The sequence below is a fragment of the Schistosoma haematobium genome, chromosome 4 (genome assembly GCF_000699445.3).
Source record: "Schistosoma haematobium chromosome 4, whole genome shotgun sequence".
NCBI classification, from domain to species: Eukaryota; Metazoa; Platyhelminthes; class Trematoda; order Strigeidida; family Schistosomatidae; genus Schistosoma; species Schistosoma haematobium.
The window spans coordinates 8372211-8395546 of record NC_067199.1 but is presented as its reverse complement, the minus strand read 5'-3'; the positions used below and the strand labels follow the sequence as shown (position 1 = coordinate 8395546).

At 34.0% G+C, this 23336-nt stretch overlaps 1 protein-coding gene across 1 annotated transcript in view; it reads left to right on the top strand.

Moving 5' to 3' along the window:
• The first annotated feature begins 1126 nt into the window (after positions 1 to 1126).
• The window catches only part of MS3_00007313 (uncharacterized protein), a 29749-nt gene continuing 7539 nt past the window's right edge, over positions 1127 to 23336 (top strand). The window contains exons 1-8 of the mRNA XM_012937944.3: positions 1127 to 2365; positions 4229 to 4257; positions 6039 to 6148; positions 7248 to 8671; positions 10565 to 13036; positions 16041 to 16147; positions 19606 to 19819; positions 21947 to 22185. Of these exons, the coding sequence (XP_012793398.3) occupies positions 13009 to 13036; positions 16041 to 16147; positions 19606 to 19819; positions 21947 to 22185 (588 nt within the window). The 5' untranslated portion in view covers positions 1127 to 2365; positions 4229 to 4257; positions 6039 to 6148; positions 7248 to 8671; positions 10565 to 13008. The remainder of the gene's footprint in view (positions 2366 to 4228; positions 4258 to 6038; positions 6149 to 7247; positions 8672 to 10564; positions 13037 to 16040; positions 16148 to 19605; positions 19820 to 21946; positions 22186 to 23336) is intronic.

Sequence of the window (23336 nt, the reverse complement as noted above, 5' to 3'; positions counted from 1 at the left end):
TGCTAATGACAGCTACTTTGTGCTTCCATTCTTGTACTTACACTTCGATTGTAACTTCGCGCGAATTCGGTTACCTTCTGTAAACAAGGTTGTATCCTGGCACGATCTCGGTATCCTTTCGATGCCACGAGATCGCCAGCAAATATAACTCGACTTGGTCCTTTAATTGCCTTCTGATATTTGGCTTCTCGGAGATTTTATGGAGTCATTTGGAACGAGCTTCTTACGCCTTCTGATCTATTTGGCACGTGTTTCTTGGTAGCGGTGTTCATAGTTAATCTCAACTCGACGCCACGCTACAGACCCTTTTGGTCATTTTGACGAACCATCTTATGAAACTTCGCCCTTTCACGGCATTCAAAACTGGTGCATTTTACATGACTTAATAATAGCTCTTTAAGAGTTGCATAAGGGAGTGAGATAGATTTTTCTGGATATGCCAAAGTTTTTAGTAAGCTGTACGCTTCTCTCCCAATGAATGTGAGGAAGTATGCCACAATATTAACATCCTCATCATCTTCTTTGGTCATGCTCCAGATTTCGAACCTTTCCAAATAATCCTCAAAAGCTCCAGGAGTTGAATGAATATCTAACTTTTCCATTGCAGGCTCCATCGCGACGCCAATATAGTATTCGAATTCTCGTATGAACTAGGAATTCCAGGATTAACGCAATTGAATTAAGAAGACACAGGCACAAACGAATGTATTGTATTTAGAATTCGAAATCGAGCATTCAACAAGTACAAAAGAATCATTAGTTAATTCAAACACCACAGACAATCGTCTTCGCTTGCCACTTGAATTGCCGCATTACTATGCTTTTGTATTCCAGTCAACAATTTTTTCACCTGGTAATATAATAGCCGCTGATATCCGGAAATGATACTGCTCTGGGACAAACCCTCTTACTCGAATTACAGAATATACAAATCCAGAAGTAACCATCAAGCTAAGATTAGTGTATTCGAATGGTTGGACTACTACCCATTTTACATTACCTAATAAATGGAACCATACGGAAATAATAAGAGGCGTGAGCAAAGAAATCAAGTAGTTTATACAACCCTGGATTCAGATATTGGATGTTGGATGGCTGGTATTGGAAATTGGCTCAGTAAGGTTGCTGCGCTTGTTTTGGTGTTGGCGGGTTTCTAGGTTCGATTACTTAATTGTCTTAATCTGAGGCCTGTGTCATTGCTGGTTGTTATCTCTAGCTTTCCGTAGTAAGTGTAAGCACGCTGTTTGCGCTCGATGGGTCGTCGACTTACATTTCCTTTTGTATTTTCCACTTAAGCTACTTTGTGTCCCTATGTTGTACTCAAGGTACCTTATTGCTGGACACAGAGCGTTACAGTTGTATGACCAAAGTACATGGTATGGTAATGGTCATCTCCGTCTAGCTCCATACCTCATATTATTCTGACATCCTTTCCTATGTATTCGTATTAAGATAATTGTTATGTACATTTTCGCCCAGAACTTACGTGGAATCTGATTAGACTTTACAGGAGCGAATCTTTTCGAGTCTCAGTTTTCTCATTTTAACTGGCATTATCACAAGAATATGGAGCTTGTGGTAAATGTCATAAGTATCTCTCCCTATTTGCCGAGAGTTATATAAGAATATATTTTTACTGTACAAGGTTCTAAGCAAAATATCAAAACTTTCTGCAGTTGTTGCAACTATACTGGCTAGTACATTTTCCTGGCTTACGTAAAGAGGTAAGCAGCGTTAGAAAACATATGTCAGCAGGATGTTTAGGCTGAAAATAAAAGCGATAGGTGGGGAATTGTACGATTAAGTGATATTGTATACCTTTATTTCTTCACATTCAGCCTCATCTCATTCTGTACTTTTTACTTCTAGTGAATCCTTTGTTTACCCCTACGTCTTATTTTTATCACCTCGTCCTCGTCGGTATTCTCGTGATGCTCATATTAAATCCCTTGTCCGATTGTTCTGTACTCGAAATGTGGTGTTCTTTAGGAGACACAAGTATGCAGTTCAATGGTGGACAATTGAATGTCATAAATGTGGTTTTATAGCAACCTCGTTATCTAACACAACAAACAATTAATGGGAACCTCAAACCCTGGACATCTTAAACATTTTCATTGGATCCCAAATTGACATTGAATACTACCAAACTTTCCTTGGGTGGATTCGGCGTATATTTCAGTTATGTTTCTCGATGCTATTTGAACTTGTGTATTTCTTTGTCTGCCGATAAGCATGTTTTTACTAGATAAAATCGTTTGCAACAATGTTTAAATTGGGTGAAAACACCAAGTGTTCACTCGAGAAACATCTGGTTAACTATCGCTGCTGACGATTATTTTGAAATTTCATAATCCATCCTCGAGTAAGCTAAGTATTGTCAACGTTTGAGAGTTTTCATATAAGCTCTACATAGGGTATTTATTTTTTGCTGAAGTTAATAATACCAACTCATTCATCGTCTAGAGTTACCGCATACTCGATGTGATGTGTAGAGTTAAGCCGACTACAATTAACCCAAAATTCCATTGCAATGGGTTGCGTAGTTGTATTTAGTTGAAAACATTCATTTCTAGTATCTTAACAACTCAGTCATCCACAACGTTGGACCATTCACGTATATACACCAGTTTGTCGCCATTCCTTATATCTTAATAACTGCCCTAAAAACAGGACTGAATGTAATACTTTATCTACCTTCATGCCAATCCTGAAGCAATTTTGTTAGCTATGTAACTTCGTTAGTTGGTAGAAATTGATCTAAAATTACCCCATGACTTGTTGCTGAAAACTGATTTAAGAGATGTTTCCAAAACCATAATATTCTCGCCCCTTGTCTTTCACTCTGTTATCGTCCGTAAGTGCAGTATATGCTTGGACGGTCGAAAGGCCAAATGCCTCTAAAATACTAACAGAAACCTTTAGTTTTACTCACTTTTTGGTGAATCGTTAAAATAGTCAAACAGATGATGTGTCTGGGTAGTTGTATGTGCTGGTAGTGGTGTGTCAGAATAGATCAATCTACGTAGTGAAAATTGGGGGAGCTCATGTCAATCAGGGCCATCTTCGGCGCCGTTGTGATGCTATTCTGGCAATAAAAGATCAGGTTTACAAGCTGAAGGTATTTAGACTCCCTGGTCGTGATCACTGCTTCTTTCGAATTCCTCACATCCAGTAACAACATTATATCAATAATGAGGATATTTGGCAGAGTATGTGTAGTCTCAGTAACGATATTTCAATTATTGTTACAATCGTAAAACGTTGACTTTTGTGGCTTAGAGTTGTGTTACCAATATTCTCCCAGCGACTTTCATATTGTACTTATTTGCCAACGTTAGCACTAGGTTAAGAAATGGAGAGGTGACCAGTTTGTAACATTACACCGTGGTTTAAAGGACAGTTCTTAAACTGTGCATTCTATCAAAAGCTTATTTTCGTAACCCTTCTTTTTTAATTCCACATTACCACCACTTCATTTGTTTGGCTCATTTTGTTTAGTGCTATATGGTACCAGAATTTACATGTTACAAAGAAATACAAATCTAGCATAAGTAAAACCTTAACTAAAGCGTTTATGAATGATTTTTTAAAACTCCTAAACACGCACTTCACCATAGATCTGTGCTTTTGTATCCATTGTTCCGAACATAGTGTTGTAATAATTCAAGGTATAGATTTCATACCACGTATATTACTAAGGATTCCTCACTGTCAATAGAGTGACGCTGATATGCTAATCAAACATGTTCTATAAATACCTCTTAAATAATGAAACTTGATTCCTTATTATTCTAATTTTGTGCAGTATATTTTCGTTATTATTTTTTCGTGATTGAGAGTATTTAAGATGTTGGTGCATTAGGCTAATATATTTGCAACTATGACAAACAAACCACTCCTGTCCTTTTTTTCTTGGCGAACTGTAGAGAAGTCTGTCTTCGTAATTACGGCTTTTTTGGCGATGACCCTAGTAGGACTAAAAATACATTTAAGATGATTAGTTAAGTGCTAGTTATAATAATTAAGATTTTTTGAGTAGTTGTCACCTAACACAATCATAAAAAAAATTCACAACCATCTGAGACTGAGTACCGCCATGACGTTAAGATGGCAAAATCTGCATCCAATCATTAGTCTTATATATATTTAATATTTAACAGCATTGCTTATGTTCAGTAGAACTTATTTTGGAAAGTCTGAATAATTTTGTTCATTATTATTTTAGTAGAGAAATGTCCGGTCCCACAAAATCAGGTAAGCGTATTGAGAACTTTTTTTAGATTTTTTGCATCATATGAGTGAAAACAAAGTTTTTATGTTTGGATTTTATTGAGTATTTAATAAATTCTCTTTCACTCATGTACTGCTGGTGGTTAAGTATTCAGGGAAAATGTATTTTTAAATTTTTGGTCACTGGTCCATTCAGAAAACGCGGTTATCTCAAGTGCTACTAGAGTTATATGATAGATTATCATTCGCTTATTGCTAATACGATTAAACAATACATTTTCATGAGCCATCTGAAGGGAAAATGGAGCTATTTTTGGTCTTGACAGCCTGTAAGGATGACAGGGGAGTCTAAAGAACAATCACTTAAGGTTGGTCACGTAGAATTTTCATGAAGAGTTCTTAATGTTCGGAACTCCTAGAGGCAGAATGGTTTTTTGTGGCCTGGAATATTTATCTGCCGTATAGTGTTCAGTTATCTCACTGACCGTAAAGTAACTCCTTGTTATGTTTTTCGCCATTTAGTATTTCTCGGACACGTAAGTTAGAACAAGAATTAAGAGAGATCGACAGAAATTCCAATAAATCCAAACGAAGCAACAAAGGATACTTCATTGGTGGATAGATTCTAAGTTTGTTAGCTTTTGTTATTCAAACTAATATACTGTAATCCATATTGTACACATGTTTTTGCATTTTGGTCGCCTGCATTCCTGTTCTTATCACTTTCCATTTCATCAGTGAAAGTAAGTTAGTAGTCTGACTTGTTTTTTGGTGAATTAATCACTTACAAAATCAATCATATTACGCCAGCTTTAAGACTACTCATGTCTGATTATTTCCACTAACTTTGAACACTAGGAAAAGAAATAGCAATATAGTGTAGTTGGACCTCATAGTTAGTGTTGTATCAATAACTTTCTCCCTAGTGTTTTTTTCGTTTGGTTCGGATTATTAAAATGTCGGTCCTTTTCCAAAGGTGACATAAACTTTAGCAATCTAGTCCCTACTATCAAAGGAACCCCACTTTTGTCTTGTATTACGTCCATCGGATCACATTGTTTGTATTTTTCGATTACCTTTGTTGGGACCGTATATCCCCAAAATTCATATTTGTAATTTTATCACATCGATTAACTTATCGATTAAATGTTTAAATATTTGAATGGAAGTCAAATGATGAACTTATCGATTAAATATTTGAATGCCTGTCGATTGATGAACTTAATGAGTCATGTTTAAAAAACATTTTACTATGACAATATGGATTATATATATTTATATATATATACGTTTTAAATTGCGTTTGAGTGCTTGCTTGCTTGCTCGCTCGCTTTCTGGCTGTTTGCAGAAAATATTTCCCATACCAAGCTTGGACTTCTCCTTCTAGATAGCGGGGCTGGGACGCGTCAATAGTTAGATTACTGGTCTTTGGTCACTGAGTCTTGTTCTCGTTCGCAGATTAAGTGAACTCGTGAAGCTTTAAACCTAACAACCTTCCACTGATTACACATCTTTTCTTGTGGTTCTTTTTAGTTCAGTACTTTTTAGCTACCTTATGGTCGGACATTGATTATTTCAACTGCTAAACCACTCGCTCCACAGATATTGGGTTGCGTTTAGCTTGTTTTCACCTATTTGTCGTTAAATTACTACTGATAATTTCATAGGTAAAAAGTAAACTAATGTATATTGCTATTTAAAATCTGATGTTTTCATAAATTATGACATAACTATCACTTGAAATTCTTATTACTTATAATTAAATGAAGATACATGAATTTTCTCTGGAATTTTTCTTAACTTAGATGTTATAAATTATATTAAGTCTATGAAAATTGAAATCAAGTCATTGTCAGCACGAATAAATTATCTTACACGTTATGTAGTACAACAGAGGCACCAGCTAAGTTCTGCAGTAAGTTAGTTTGCTGTAGTAATACTGTTTCATCTCTATATCTTTTTTCACATATCATGTTTATAGCGTTAAAACTCATTTTTAATGTACATGATGCAACTCATTGGTTACTTAAAACTTTATTATCAATACGTTATGAGCAGCATTTTTTGTATGAAGAACTAGTACTTCTTATCATTAGTGAGTGAAAGTAAATGAATAATTCATTTGGCTGGAATCCGAATGTTCGAGAAACTAAATCTCATTTTTAGATTGTATGCATGTGTTTGTGCTTAACCACTCTGAGTTTTACTCTATTTGCTCAATTACGGATTTTTATGAGGAATCTTGGAGATTGTCTAATATATGTAGACAATACTTTTATAAAATAAGGAAAACTTAACAATATACATTAAAAATCAGTCCTAACAATCGACATTTTATAGTTTAAAATGTGATCCCATAAAAGTAAGTAAATCTTGTAAAGTCTTACGCAATAGATACTTTAACATTTTCCGTAATGAGGATGACAAATAGTGGGGCACTGATAAATTTATATATATATATATATATATATATATATATATATATATATATATATATATATATATATATATAGTGTAGATTGTTTACATTAATTTGAATTAAAAAACCTGTGCTGTATTTCACCGTACTTAACAAAAACCTTATGTTGGTAATGAGATGCTGACTTTTGGTGATTAATCTCCGAAAATCATTGTGGAACGACTTGCTAATAAGGCTGATTACTTCTTACTGCAACTAATTTATCATGTACAGGTTTCTGTAGTTGGCTATGAATCACTTTTTGTGAGGTTAAGTGATCTACCAGGCTGGTCAGATCGAAGTAGATGGAATGGGGTTTGAGCTTGTTACTTACTGATTGAAATCTAAATGTTTCCAATTACTGACTCACCACTTTCTTTTTGTGGCTCCAGTTTGCATCAGTAAGTTCAAGTTACTTTAATTTTTGAGTAGATCATAGTTCATTACCTCTTTATGTTGTATTGAAATCTCTATTGCAAGTAGATAGAGTGTTCTCGAATTGATAACTTTTTAATTATTGTTTATATTCATTACAACGATGACATTTTTATTCCAGTTGAAAAAGATTGCATCTCTGGAACAGTCTTCCAAACATTCGTTGAATCGATCAATAGGTGTATCTCATTCACCTCAATCTAAACGTTCTGTAGGATGTCAGATTTTTCCAGGAACAAACCCTCTTGTTTCTGTATCCCCTGATGTGAATGAAGTATCTCCAAATAGTGAATCGTTTGAAGACTTGCATAAATCTCTTCAACCACCCGATAGTATAAACTTACCAATATGTTGTAATAAACCTCAAAAGCGGTCAAGCCCACTGGCTCAATCACCTTCATCCTCAAAGTATACAGATTTGTTTTCCGTGTTGATAGCTTTTTGAATACTTAAATAATGTAAATTTTGCTATAATATTTTTCCTACTGCAAAATATGCAGTCAGATGTTATTGCGATCATATAATTTTGTGAATTCTATGGTCAATCAATATTCCATGGTGGGATTTATTAGTGAACATATGTCTGAAAATATTTCTCTGTTCTCAACTTTATACTGAGAGAAGAATTTTAATCTGCAAAATTTGAGTCAATTACTTCACTGACTATGGTGACTAAGAGGGCTTTTTTTACGTATTCTACCTAATCCCCTATCGTTTTTCACTATAGTGTCTAATATAAAAGTAGACTGGGAAAGAGTTAAGACTAGCCATACAAAGACATTGAATCAGTCCATCAAACTATAGTGTTACTCTGAATCGTGCAAGGAAGCATTGCAATAGTCAATACTTTGAAACCTCGGCTGCACTAGTTCAAATACACTCATTTTTAATCCTGTAAATCTTGGACATAAAACTGTTTCATAGTTTTTATTCTCTGACTTATTTCTTCTAACCCTGTTCTTAATTTTCGCTTCCCTTAACATTTAGTGTTATTATTTCTACCTATGCATCACTTCTCAAACTTAGTGTACAACAAGAATAATGCTGTATAGTCTCTAGTTTTTCTTCTAAATTTAGGGCCATAAATACTGACCAGTTTTCATTATATTCGGCATATGTGACTCTATTAATCGACTTAAACTGCAAACGATAAACGCAATGGTGGCTTGATGTTTAAGGTGTTCAACTTTATACCATCAGGCCTCCTGCTTCAACTCCACTGTCTCTGGAAGATCGAGTAGTGTCCTTAATTTTCACGTAAACAATACGACTTTAAACCAAGCTAGTGAATTTATACTTAATGAATAAGCTACATTAAGTTGTGGTATTTTTATTGTTTTATATATATGTACAATGAAATAGTTAACATTTTATATCTTTCAGTGAATCTGTAGTTTTGCCGAAAAAGAAAAAGAAACGTTCTTTAATTATTCCAGCTCAACTTCGCAAAATAAAGAAAATTACTCAATCCCCACATTCATGTCCAAAGACTCCTGAACAAAATATCAATTCTCCTAAAAAGCGACATCGACGAAGATCACAAAGGTATGTTGTTAGAAATTCATTGAGATTTCATATGAAGACTTGTCAACTCTATAATTTATTACAGATTTCTTAATCAATTTTCAGGGGGGACTGGGTAACTGTTATTGTGGGGCTGACAAACCTTTCTGAAAGTAAAATACAAGTTCAATTGTCTCAATACTGTTTTTGTCATTAAATCTAGATAAAAAATATCAATTGAACACTTCATACATTATTCTTTCCGTATATTTTTCTAAGGTTCTGTTTATTCATAAAGCCAATAAAAATCATCCCATTGAAAATCTGTGTATAATGCCTTTTGACACATTGCTGTAAAATATTGATATATGTCACAAAGTAACTTTCATTACACAATGTAAACTGCTCAGGAAATGTTATCTAGATTAAGATAATGTGGTTATCAACTAACTGTTTCATTTGTTTGATTAGTCAGTTACCGAACTCAAGGAAATGGATTTAAAACACCCTTACAGTCTAGATAATCTAAGTATGTTTAACTGATTAGATGATACTTACAGGCATAAATTAGTTTAGAAGAAATCTAAGTTTCCAAACCAAGATATGACACGAGTTCATGAAGTCATTGACTGTTATTCTGAGCTACATTGGTTAATGCGGACTGTGGTTGGTGTCCACTTGATTATCGTGACCACTATTAGGAGACATGACTTGAAATCAGTCGGCTGGAGTTATGTCATAATCAATTTTTGTCTGTTCATAGATCTTATGTCACCAAATTACTTTGTACTTTTTATTCTCATTATTCATCCTCGAATCATATTCTCGATTATTTATTTTTATTGTTGAAAATCCTACAACTATTCATACTACTTTGTTATTCATCGTGACCAGTTTATTTTAGTGTGTTAATGTGGTGTGGCCAATCGGGTCGATGCATATTTTTATGGGGCTTCAAGTTATTTATAACTGATAGACAGAGAATACTTTGTCTGGCCAATTGAAAATTATCTTGTAATTTACCATTTACTTGGCACTATGTATACTGACAAAAAAATCACAAGTTACGAAGTATTTTATTTGGGGAAATGATTCCCGTACTTATTATCAAATACATTGAACAAGAAGTTGACTACTGGTAACTTAAAGCAATGTAGAGACGATCCGCACAGGATGCATGTACGCCAAGAAGATACCGATTGGTTGTAGTTCCAAACACCAATGGGAAGATTAAAACAACCAATACAAACGAGTTAAACTTCACCCCATTGCACAAGCTAGTGGCTATCTGAACTCAGTAGTTAAGTGGAAAACGCGATGGTGCTTGAGAATGGCACTGGGTTCGAGTCCCGGAATGAACGTCAACTCTGGGATGCAGGCACATTCAGCTGACGTTTCCGACATTGGACGAAACGCACCTCCCGGATTCCACTACTAATCGTAATCCATATCTAATTTGGCTCATATCAACAGATAATCACTTCATGTCCCGGTCCCATATCTTCATTTGGTCGCCTCTATCTTCTTACAAACTGCTTCTATTCTAGTCAGGGTTATTCAGTAATGTATGCTTTTGGCTAGACATATATACCACAGGTTCCAAACTGTTTGCTTACTTTCAGCATATCCACTTAATGATCTCACCATACTCGAGCAATGCTTTAAAAATCCTTTCATTCAAATTCTTGTTGTGTTATCTCTAGGCTAACTTTCACAAACGTGGATAGTAATCGTATATACACCTATGATACAAGCAGCCTATGTTAGCAATTGGACAAATGGATTTTTTGTATTCGTACCGAAACTTCATTAAAGACGTCACTGTTTAGTCATTAGGTTCAATTACAATAATAAGTACGTTCTCAGGCTCTTTACTTCCGAAATTAATTTTGGCAAACGATCAGTGTGAAAATGTGTTTCTTTTTTGTTTTGTAGGCATTTAGTGAAATAACACTGTGATATATGTATACGTCACTTGGTCACTGAATATATTTTTTCCACTACAATGTTTCAACTGTTGAGATGAACTGTTATTAATAAATTATTCTTTCATCAATGCACTTTGGATATTTGTTGTAAAGATATATATATATATATATATATATATATATATATATATATATATATATAAATTCAAATTAAGGGATCACAATATATATTTTTGAAAAACTCACCACTGATGTGTGTCTTTTGATATTAATATCTATTGCATGATGTGATCTATCGACTAATATTTATTTTGAGATAGTGATAAAGATTTGTAGCTCAGGGGAATGATTTTGGTGAAGCTTCGTGTTCTGATCTGAGTGGTTTAATCATGATTTCATTGTTCTTCTGGACAACATCAGCGCAATCTTTAGATAGAAGTAAACTATTCGAATACCTCTACATATTTCTGACAGTTTTTTCTTTTGACCTTCATCCGGGTTGGTCGTTAGCGACCCTTGTTTGCACTGGTGATATTTTCTTGACGGATTATGGAGAGTTAAAAAAATTTCATTTATACATGTTTACTATAAATGTTTATCTCATCTACCGAGACATAAATAATAGGCCAGGTTCAAATCTACATTTCATTTTATCTATACATTTAAATTTCCTGCACTCACAATAACTTGCAATCCTTAAACCAAACAATAGAAAAATACAAACTCATACAAATAAAATGCATACCTTTGACGAAATGTAGCGGCTGTCTGGACTCAGTGGAAAACAGGTTGGTATTTCAAGTTAAAGGTCCTCGATGTGAGCGTTAACGCTGGGGTGCAGGGATATCCAACTGGCAAGTCCCAATTAGAATGAAACACGTGTACTGAATTTCATTGTTAGCTAGTATCCAACAGGAATACTACTTACTGGGGTGGATTATAAAAAGTGCTTCAATATCAAGATGGTTTTAGCCACGATCTGTCATTAACCAATAAAAAAGTTTTGATTGTTTTTTTGAATTAGTAATCCGTTTAAGTATTAGGGGTTGGTGCGAAATCTCCCAATCTTGATCACGTATATTTTCAACCATTATTTGCCCATATTGTTTTTCAACCACTCTAGGTGTTTTTCAAATTATAATTAGTGTTAAATACTAGTAACCAATTCTGACATATACAGCGGGAGTGAAGTATAGATCCTTTTTTACATGATATGAGAGTAACTTTACTAGTGTTAAACAGTAAGTCGACGTACTGTCCCTATATTTACATGTTATCTACCCCCTAGGTAACAACACCGAAATATTTGTCAAAAGACAAATATACTCTGTAACATGATCGTTATTACAAAATATAAGACGATCATACTATTCAATTACAGGTAATTTCAAACTGTTATTCATCTTAAAGTCACTAAGCCGACAGGTAGTAGAAATATATTTAAGGAATAAAAGTTAACAGTTAAAGTTTTCTTTCTGTACCAATTTTAAGTGACATAAACATATGTCACTTTCTGTTATTGTGTGCGTGATCAGTTAGAATATAGATTTGATAGATTAATTACGTAAAGTAGAATCGTTCGAAATATGTCACAAAACAATCCATAGTTTGTCGCTTTATAATTGTAGTACTTTAATATATCATGAAACTGTGTTTCATTAACCAACTCAGTCGGATTTTCACCACAACTTATGGATAGTGTCTTTTTACCCATCAGCAAGACTTAGTAATTAAGTGATAGTTTTTCAGTTTGCCTTATTAACATATATACCTTTAACTCCCAAAAATATATGAAGATTCGAAAATCTGGTACAATGTAATCAGGAATTTTAGTTATGGTTGAGGTATCCTGTGGTTAGAGAAACGTATTCTTTAAGTTGATTGATGATTAAAATATTTTAATAAAATTTCAGGACGATTTGGATCACGAAATCCTATCACTTAGAGAACTGTTACAAAAAGCCATAAAGCACTGGAAAACTATTTTTTATGGTTTCGGAACTCTTTAACACTCTTCATCTATGATCCCGTACAGGATTGAACTTAAACCTGATAGGAAACAGCATTCAATTGTGTATTTCATACTTCACATCACAGACTAGCCAACCGTTAAAAACTAGGAATTACTGAGTAGCTTTCTAATCCTAGCATAAGATTCCTCGCTAAGGATCAAACTTAGGGTCGTCAGGTTTTGTGACAAGACTTCGAAATGTTAATGTTCAATCATTTATGCTTCTAACATTAATCACTATTAGTTATCAGGTACAAATATTTTGATGCAGGTAATTCTTCTTAGTAAACAAATTAAATTCTTAATGTTAGATAGGGAAAAAAGTACAGTTTGGCGTAGTGTAATTTTGTTTCTCTTTATTTGATGATAATCTTTAATTTTCTTCATTTTAAATTCATTGATAATTTCAGTACTATTTTATTTGAAAACTGTTCATCTTAATGGATTCATCATCATCTAAAACACAAGGTGTGCATTTTGTTGTTTGTTTGAAATTATTTTCTAATTCTTTACCATAATTGTCGAGTTTTTTTGTGTGTAGAGTATGATCAGTTCCCATTTAAAGCACTATATACTTTGCATTTAACTCACGTAACATTACTTCTTAACGAAAGCTTAATCAGTATTTAGTAAACGGATCATTCGTACTTTCTACATCGTGAATTTACTTCAAATAATCAATATATAATTGATTTGTTAAGATTGTTGTTCAATTTGAAGTCCTTACTTCAGATTTATATCAGTTTATTATATCTACGGAAACTGGTATTTAAAAGAGAATGGGTACTGAGATGTATATGACCCAAATAAGAAAATAAAAATCTGATGACATGTGAAGATTTTATTTGAGGTGATTTTTGTGAGAAATATAATGGCTGTATTTTGATTGCATATGTGGTAATATAAGACGTAAGTCGAATCAGATATGGTAGCTTTGATAATTGGTCCACGTTTGTTGGATGGTAAGATTTTCTTTTCTATAAAGGGCAGTATGATTGAGCAATATATGTGGAGAGATTTAGCTACTCGCTTTTCTTTATAGTTGGAGCAGCCCTTTTGGATTATTTTGTTATTTTTAATACCCATTTGATGGTTACTGAAGATAGCATATACTACTATTGCCGATTTAATCCTATGTTTGTCCATGATTTTTCTGATTGGTTAATAAATTGAATCGATTTCGATTTATTTATTGATTGCTAATTGATCGGAGTGTCGAGCTTCTAAAAATTCTCTGGTGTTCTTAATGTTCTCTATCCAAAATATCGACATGAACATGTGTCCATAATGGTCCACATGGATTGGTATAAGCAAAGAAACATGGTGTTTGGCCGATAATTGCTGTTCATGCAGGCGAAAATGAAGGAGGCTCCCACCTTGTTCGATGTAGTATTTTTCAAAATCGGAATAGTTTATTTTGTATTTGATGTCCAGTTTTTCTTCATTTGTTATTTTATCCTTGGGTTTGCGTAAGATTGGTTGAAGTGATATTGGTGGTTTATGTTCTGGTTTCGAACAAGTGTAATACATCAACTAGCGGTCAAACACTATGATGTTTCTTTGCTTATACCAATCCATGTGGACCATTATGGACACATGTTCATGTCGATATTTTGGATAGAGAACATTAAGAACACCAGAGAATTTTTAGAAGCTCGACACTCCGATCAATTAGCAATCAATAAATAGATCGAAATCGATTCGATTTATTAACCAATCAGAAAAATCATGGACAAACATAGGATCAGTAATCAAGTCGAATGGGAGAGATAATCAAAATGAAGATGCAGGCAGTGACAGGTTGAAGGCAAACAATAACCAATCGAGATCAATATTGATAAGACAAGCTGTTAGTCATGTGTGAATAAATTTCGAATACTTCACTTTTATTTGAAGTTTGTGCTGATGATATTGTTCAGAAGAGCAATGAAAGCTCGTGAATAAACCGTCTTGATTAGACAACGAAACTACACAAGGAAACAGAACTTTTATAGTTGGCAACACTGACAAACGTAATACAACAGTAGTCATGGCTAAAAAGAATTATGAGGCAAAGTTTTTGAACTTCTATTCACAGGACCGTATCAAATGATTAATCCGAATAAATCTTCAAATAGTTAAAAAAGTCTAATCAGTGACAAGTCGACTTTTAAATGAACTCAAGCTATTCATTTCATCGTACTACCAGGAGGTCCGATTATTGACTTAGAATACGCATAGTCCTGTTTGGTGAAGACGGTGATAAAATACAGATTCTTTTGGTAGCACTAAGCAACAGTACCAGAATGTTTAGAATGCGCTTCTCTCCCTCTAAATGCAAGTTGTTGCTTCAGGACTGGTCGGCGTCAACACCTGAACTGAAGATAGGGAGTGAAGTAGTCAAACGTGTTGACAACTTCACTTATCTTGGAAGTTTGATAAGCCATAATAAGTTGGTGTCTGATAAAGTCTCAGCACGGTTTCGAAAAGCTCGTCTGGCTTTTGCCAACCTAGTATTTGATCTCAAATGTCTTGGAAATATTGCTCGCATCTGCTGGAATCACCGTGTAGGTAATAGTGAGGTTAGACACAGGGTATTAAGGAATGATGGTAAATCAGTTGATGAGGTTGTGAATCTTCATCGACTGAGATGGTTGGGCCACGTGTTACGTATGCCTGAACACCGATTACCACAACGCGCAATGCTGACTAGTGTTGGGCACGGTTGGAAGGAAGTTGGGAGCGGCCAAACCAAAACGTGGCATCAGTCCTTGAGCATCTAGTCTGAACCATTTTGGTAGATGCAGACTACTTGGTTGGGGTCCGCATGACTATCGTAGCTAATGGTTGGAGACTCAGAATCGATCACAATGGCGTAGGTGTATACACTCTTTGTCTTCTCTTAAACCATGAGATTATTTTATACCTTTCTTTCTACGAACTGATTCTTTCTCCTTGTATCATATCCTTATATGAAATGCTTTTTTACTATCATAGAAGTAACTGCTTCTATGAATTCGTTGTTCATCTTGTAGTGCTAATGAGGTGTGGCAACTTGAACCAATGCATACATGCCTAGTTCTACGTTGTAGCTGACTGACATCCCATCCTAGCACCTATTTTGTAACCGGATAAGTATGTGTAGGTTTTCTGAAGTGACTCAACTTGACAATCAGTTTTCTTTCTTATCACAGCCGATGAGTGCTTTAAAAGATCAAGGATCACTGACCAACCGTTTCGATTTATTAACACTATAAGTCGAAATTTATTCCTCCATTATCAACCAATAATTTAAATTTAACTACTTTGTATCACTTAATTCATACCACTCATTTTTTATTATTCTATACTGAATTCGTTTTTAGTGTAAATATAGCTGGATAACTTGTAAATGAATTAAACAGTTTGACAACTTGTATAAACTAAACTTAAATAGTTTTTAACCATTATTTTGTTCTATTGAAAAATATTTTTGTGTAATTATATTTTCTAGAAATACAAGAGACTTTAAAAATTCTTAAAAAGAATATCAATTCTATCACAAAACAGATTGATGAATTAAATCATCAACGTGAAAACTTACAAGTGCAGTATGATCAAGTAATTTTTTTACTGTGTATTACTTTATCATGTTTATATTATTTTAATACTTTTCAAATACTTGTCGATTTAAACTAGTCAGATTGTAGTCGCCGAAATCGAATTCAGTGAAGTGGGGGTTTTGATGTTATTTAGTTAGAAGTAATCAAATGGAAAACTTGAACCTAGTTTGTATGTTAATTGGCAACTCGTCAACAAGCCGTACTGATCTCCCCTGTGGGATTCAAACTGCTATCACTTAGTTTCCCAGTCTCATGAGTTATATGATATGGTCGAGTGATAACTTATCGCTAGGCGGGATTGTTAATCGAAACCCGCGAATAAACGAAAATCTATTGCATCTGAAGAATACTTAACTGACTTAGTACTTGGTACTGGGATCCATAAATCACATGACACAATCAAGAGCGTAAAGACATTATATGAGGATTTATTTAACTCCCAAAATAAATCAAAATAATATCTGAATAAACCACTTTTTGCACTGGTTAATAACTTTTATTAACAGTCAGATATGCATAAATTGAATTCAGTAGTGTTTTACATCAATTAATTAATGAATAATTTACTAAATAAATCATTAACCGTCTATGACCGACAGATATAGTTATATAATTTCTCCTTGTTAAAATATGATTAAATTTCATTGATCATTTGAAAAAAGAAATTAATGTTGTAGGTTTCTAACATTCCAATTGATCATTGTATCAAAACAAAAGACTAAATTATTATCTTAATGAATCAGTCTTTCATTGATAAAATGTGTTTTTATACCAAATGCTGGATACAGAAATAATATCATAAGTAATTGGAGGATATGAGTTTCGTAGATTACTCAAACACTTCTTCACTAATAAATTAAAAGTTATCTGTGTTAGGCACAATTTTTCCATGATATTACTTTCTGAACTTGTGATGTAAGGATTAAAATTAGAGTTGTTTCCAATTACTAAACTCCCAGTGGATTTCTGTGGTTAGGCACTTCACTCATAAAATTATTCAGTTCATCATTACTATATGTGGTGAGTTTATTTCTTACCTGTCAGTTATTGATTAATCCTCTTTGTCAGTTAATTTATCTTTGGATCGAAATATACACTGTGGTTATTAAGCTAATTAACTTAACAGTATTGTTCTCCGTATTTAGTTCTAGACGTCTGAAAGTTTTTATCATAAAACTGTGCACAACTGTCAGTATATACCAGTTATTTATTATTATTAATTTAGGGGCTTAATGGTTAAAATGCTTGTATTTCGATCAGCGAGTGACAGGCTTGAATCTCACCCTATCTCTCAGTTTAAGCGACCGGATATAATCATTAGACTCACAGAAACAGTGTAGTGCAAACTTGAGTACGAAAACCTGTATCTGGGATAGGAGTTACACCTAATAAGCAACTTTGGGAAATTCATTAGAAAACGATCAGTATAATTTCCAAAATATCATTGTGAGTTATTAATAGTGGGTTTTATAGGCATAAAACTCCGCCTGTAGCTCTTTCAGAGTTACTGCCGGTCCCAAGCCCGGTTAAAGGAGGAGGGCTGGGCATGGGGTTAGCGTCCCCATCCCGTAGAAAACTAACCCGCTAAAAAAACGCTTACCAGAAAAAATTATTCAAACCATTTAAACTCTGCCCTGAAAGTTAGAAGGTCTTCATTTCGAAGAATTATGACGCTTCATGGTGAAAACCGAGTTCCTTCGGAAGCCATGAGGCCGATGCCCCTTCTAACAACCAGAGCAAAAATTTTTATAGGTACATATCAGCAACAGCCTTTTGTGGGAGAGAACAAACCAGCTTCCAGCTGAATAGGAAATTAGGAAAAGACGATGGAAATGGATAGGACATACACTACGCAAATCGTCAAACTGCATCACGAGACAAGCCGTAACTTGGAATCCTGAAGGAAGGCCAAAGAACACATTACGTCGGGAAACAAAAGCAGATATGGAAAGGATGAATAACAACTGGAAGGAGCTCGAAAGATTGCCCAGGACAGGGTTGGATGGAGAATGCTGGTGAGCGGCCTATGTTCCTTCACGAGGAGTAACAGGCGTAAGTAAGTAAGTTATAGGCTTAAACATAAAATAATTGGGATCATTAAATATGGATTTTGGTCTTTGAGGGTCTAAGATTTCGTGATTTATTTGGACATATTCCAGTTAAAATTGTCGTAAGGACTTTAGATGAGTACATTTGTTCAACGGATTTTGCTGCCAAGAATATAAATTTCACATAACTGTTGAATGTTCTTTCGATATCTGCCTCCGATTCTCGGCGCAATATGTGCTTCGGTCCGACACTTTCCCTTTTGCCTTGTGGATTTTAAGTTACAGCTCGCCTCATAATGCAGTTTGATGATTTCCGCAATGTGTCCTATCGTCCTCTAGCGTCTTTTTCTAATTTTCTCAATCGAAAGCTGGTTTGTTCTCTCCCACAGTAGGGTTTTCTGATGATATCTAGCCAACGGATATATAGTTTCTTGCGTAGACAACCTTCTATAAATACCTCTACAGTTTTGATGATGGTTGTAGTAGTTTTCCAACCCTTAGCTCCGTACAGTAGAGCCGTCTTGACATTTGTAATAAAAATTCTGATTTTTGTGTTGCCCGACAGTTGTTTTGAGTCCCATATGTTCTTCAGTACTAGGAATGGTGTTCTTGATTTTATAGCCTGTGCCTTCACACCTGCATCAAATACCCCTTGTTTATCAGTAATACTGCCTATGCATGTAAAAGTTGCCACCTCTTCCGGAACTCCATCGAATGTGATTTGGTTTGTTCGACAAACTACTGAAATATAATTTCATTTCTATATCTGTTATTTCTCGAAGATATTTCAGCTCTTGCTATAATGACCCTAGTTTCCACATTGAACATTTTTCTAAGAAGAGTTCATCTTATTCACAATATCGAATCACGAGACGATATATATCCGTAAACAATTTAAAGTATACATCGCGAATTGACTCAAGCTCAGCACCATTAAAAACAGGACATAATCATAATTTTTTCGTTCTATTATATTTTTCTTTATTGGTATTCATCTAAGATCTTATTATAAATCAAACTTAAAACTTTTAAGCTTTGTGGTGAAAGCGTCATTTTCAGGCCGCTGAGTTAGTGTCCACCGGTGTATATCTTCAATCAGTCAATCCATTATTTACTTTTGGTCACCCTGAAGACTGTGAAACAAAATTAACGATTTTATTATAGTTTTACATCATTAGCTGATTTCATCCAGATGACCATGAAGCACTGGGCAGCCGTTTCGTCTTAACAGGGGACTCCTCAACAAAGGTCGAGACCTGAGCATTAACAAGTATATCCAAATATTCAAAAGTTTTACAAACGGATATAATTTCTAATATTTTGTTCTATAGTTGATCACTACCTTGTTTACCAATCACTTTTGTATATAGTGTGATTTATATTCTCTTTTTTTTATTGTAACTCACAGTTAAGATCTCAATTAACTACAGCCCGTGTCCAAGAAATTTCAAGTTCTTTGGGTACATCATCTGAATACAATTCAGAATCCTTATTCCCATGGACTTCAGAAGTGAATCGAGTGAGAAAAGAAATTTTCCGAATTTCCGAATTTCGTCCTTTACAAATAACAGCAATTAACGCAGTTTTAGATGGTCGTGATGTAATCTTAGTTATGCCTACAGGTAGGTAGGTGGGTAGGCATGTTTTAAAACGTTATTTTTTTCAATGATAGCTTATAAATAAGTTTTCGATTATTAGGTGTATAATACTTTGCTAATGAAAAAATTTCATATTCGTTTCGTAATAAAATAGTTTCCATCATAGATTGATATTAATTTAAATATTCCCATAGAACAGTCAACAGCAGAGTCTACACCAGGTAATCATCGATCTTGATTACTTCTTCACCAGGTTGTACACAATTATAAAGTCAAAATTATTATTATTATTATTATTATTATTGTTATTATTATTATTATTATTATTATTATTATTATTATGTCATAATGGACTAAATGTTTAAATTGAATTAATCCATGTTACAAATTGGTAAATGGAAAATCCCACGTCGTTTGCACCCTACATACTACAAATTACTAACAAAACAAAACAACCTTTTCGGTGTTATTAAGAAAACGTTATACATAAGGTGTACGAAATAATTATTTGTTTTAATTAAGATGATGATCAGCTTAAATCAATAAGCTGAAATCGTATGTAACAACATACTTAGTACAAGCACCGTTGGATACCGGGCTCAGTGGTCTAGAGGTCAAGCGTTATCCTGTGAAACTGAATGTAATGGTTTGTTTTTCAGTTTAGCTAGAAAAAAGTCAGCGGAAATCGGACCTCAAGGAGACCTCATTGTTACTCTAAGATTGTCTGATGAGTTTGTTAGCAAATATCGTGCACTTATGGTTTTCGCACTCAAGACATTTCTATGATCCTTAGTTATACACTTATCTTTCTTATTTACGTGATATTCTTACTCAAAATTATACTTATTGCTGCCATATTATTGTGAATATTATTATTATTACTAATACTATTGTTATCATCACAATCTAATGAGCGAACCTTGTGTTAATCAAAATCCCACACCACTCATAAAATATGGAAACAGTACATTAAATATACCATTTACACATCTTCCTTGAATTGTCTCTTACAAACTCTATCGTTCTTCCATCCCTGCTGCTACTTTGACTACTTTTGTTTTTATCTCTTCTCATTTTCCGCTTCTATCAGTAAAAATCCTACTTCCAATTACTGATAAATACTACTTATATCTGTTCGTATAAGTAGCACACCACACAACAGCAGCTACGATGCAGTAATTCCTAATTTGTATATAATATGTTGTTACATACGATTTCAGCTTATTGATTTAAGCTGATCATCATCTTAATTAAAACAAATAATTATTTCGTACACCTTATGTATAACGTTTTCTTAATAACACCGAAAAGGTTGTTTTGTTTTGTTAGTAATTTGTAGTATGTAGGGTGCAAACGACGTGGGATTTTCCATTTACCAATTTGTAACATGGATTAATTTAATTTAAACATTTAGTCTATCATAACACAGTAATAATGACAATAGTAATAATTTTGGATTTATAACTGTGTAGAGCTTGATAAAGAAATTATCGAAAACGATCATTCGCTCTAAGTCGATTTGTGACAAGGAGGTTTGTTTTTACTTTGAAGCAAGATTAATCGATCTATTTCAAAGTCAATTCATATATCCCAATTATATTGCTTGTTTTAAAAATAAACAACCTGGACTCTCAATGGTAAGTGTAAGCACTTTTCAATGTGATATTTGAAGATACAGTAGTTTGATGTCACTGATGCTCTCAAGTATAGAGTAACGGTATCCCAGTAATTTTGCCTAAAAATTTAAAGTTTTATCCGGAATTCGGTAGAAGGTTTTAAATCATTGTATTAATAAGGCATAAGTTTGATTGATCATCACCCGAAACTGTAACAGGAACATACATATAGATGACATCTGGTTTTTTGTTGGTTCTTCGTTAAAAATGTAAAGCCTGTAGATGTAAATAACTCTTTCAAGTCATTTTCTTCCCTGATTATACGTTGCTCAGTTAAAAAATTGACAAAAGTCTTTGAATGATCGATAAATCTTTTCCTAGAACTTGTTCTTTTCAATATTTGCACCTTTAATTTAATCAAAATCTGTGGATTAATTGTCTTCAAATACTATTCTTACCAATAAGCAGTCCCACACTGATTTATACATCGTTCTCATTACAGCTTTTTATTCATTTCTCTTTATATAATATTTAGGCGCAGGCAAAAGCTTGGTATATCAATTACCTGCATTACTTAATGTTAATGCTTTCAAAGTGAATGGACGATATCGTGGTTCATTAACGTTAGTTATAAGTCCATTGGTTTCTTTAATGGTTGATCAGTCGATTAACTTGACCAGATACAGTCTCGAACCAGATACAATAGCAGTTTTAGATGCGAATACACCATTACAAGAACAACGCCGAATTCTGTCATTACTTGCAGAAAAATCTGTTAGTTAATGAATTTATTATTATTATTATTATTATTATTATTATTATTATTATTATTATTATTATTATTATTATTATTATTATTAGTAGTAGTAGTAGTAGTAGTAGTAGTAGTAGTAGTAGTAGTAGTATTTGTCCACTAGGGATCTTGGTATCTGTATGGTTACCCCACAAAACTGAGTTGTACTGTTCGGGTCATGTAAAAGCCTGGTTGGTGTTTGATTCTCATGAAACCCAATGTAAAATTACCCCTTACGAGGTATATTTATAATTATGAATCATTATTGATATGGTTTAAAGTTTATTTGGTGCGAAAATTCAAAGCGCTTGTTCTTTTGTCAGACACTCGTTCACTATCTGAAACAATGTGACATTACTTCAAGTTTCAATACTTTTTAATAGATTGGGAAAATGAAAAGCACGATGAGTTGGATGTGAATCATACATTATTTCATATTTTAACAGTTCCCTCAATAAATTCACTTGTAATAGCTGACATCCATCTCACAATCCAATATAACTGTCAAATGACTAACATTGAATCCTTGTATTTTATTTCACGTTCTTTTTTAATGTTGGTTTGCTTCAGTAAGGATTTTCAAATTATTTTATTGTTACTGGTTGAAATACGTACACAATGCCAATCGATCGCTTAAAAATGTCGTTTCTGTATGTCTGCTAATTACTCAATTAGTCATGATCAACATAATACCAAGCATGAGGGTCACCATCATAATCGTAAACAAGGTGATCTTAGGTGTTGTTAGAGGTATGGGGGTGGCTTTCACTTCCCGGTTGCGCACACCATGGAGGGATATTTCCTCAGGGGCCTGAAAAAGGAACAGGGTTAATGGTGGTCTTGGTGACCTTGGAGCTCGATCGCAGCACCGAAGGGATGACTCCTCGAGTCCGCTCACTTGCGTTCTTCTTACGGGACGTTTTGATATGTTAGTTTCGCGTTCCACAAAGCCTTATCACCGGCGACGGAAATCTATGGGGTCAGTTAAGGTGTTGCATTTTTTTAAGATTGATCTTTTCCTTCAGTTGTGAGAAAGAAGCATCGCTGCAGATACTGGTTGTTCGAGGGAAGTATCTTAATGCTGTCACACCCTTCTAGAATTGTGTTATATTATTGTGAATATTATTTTAGT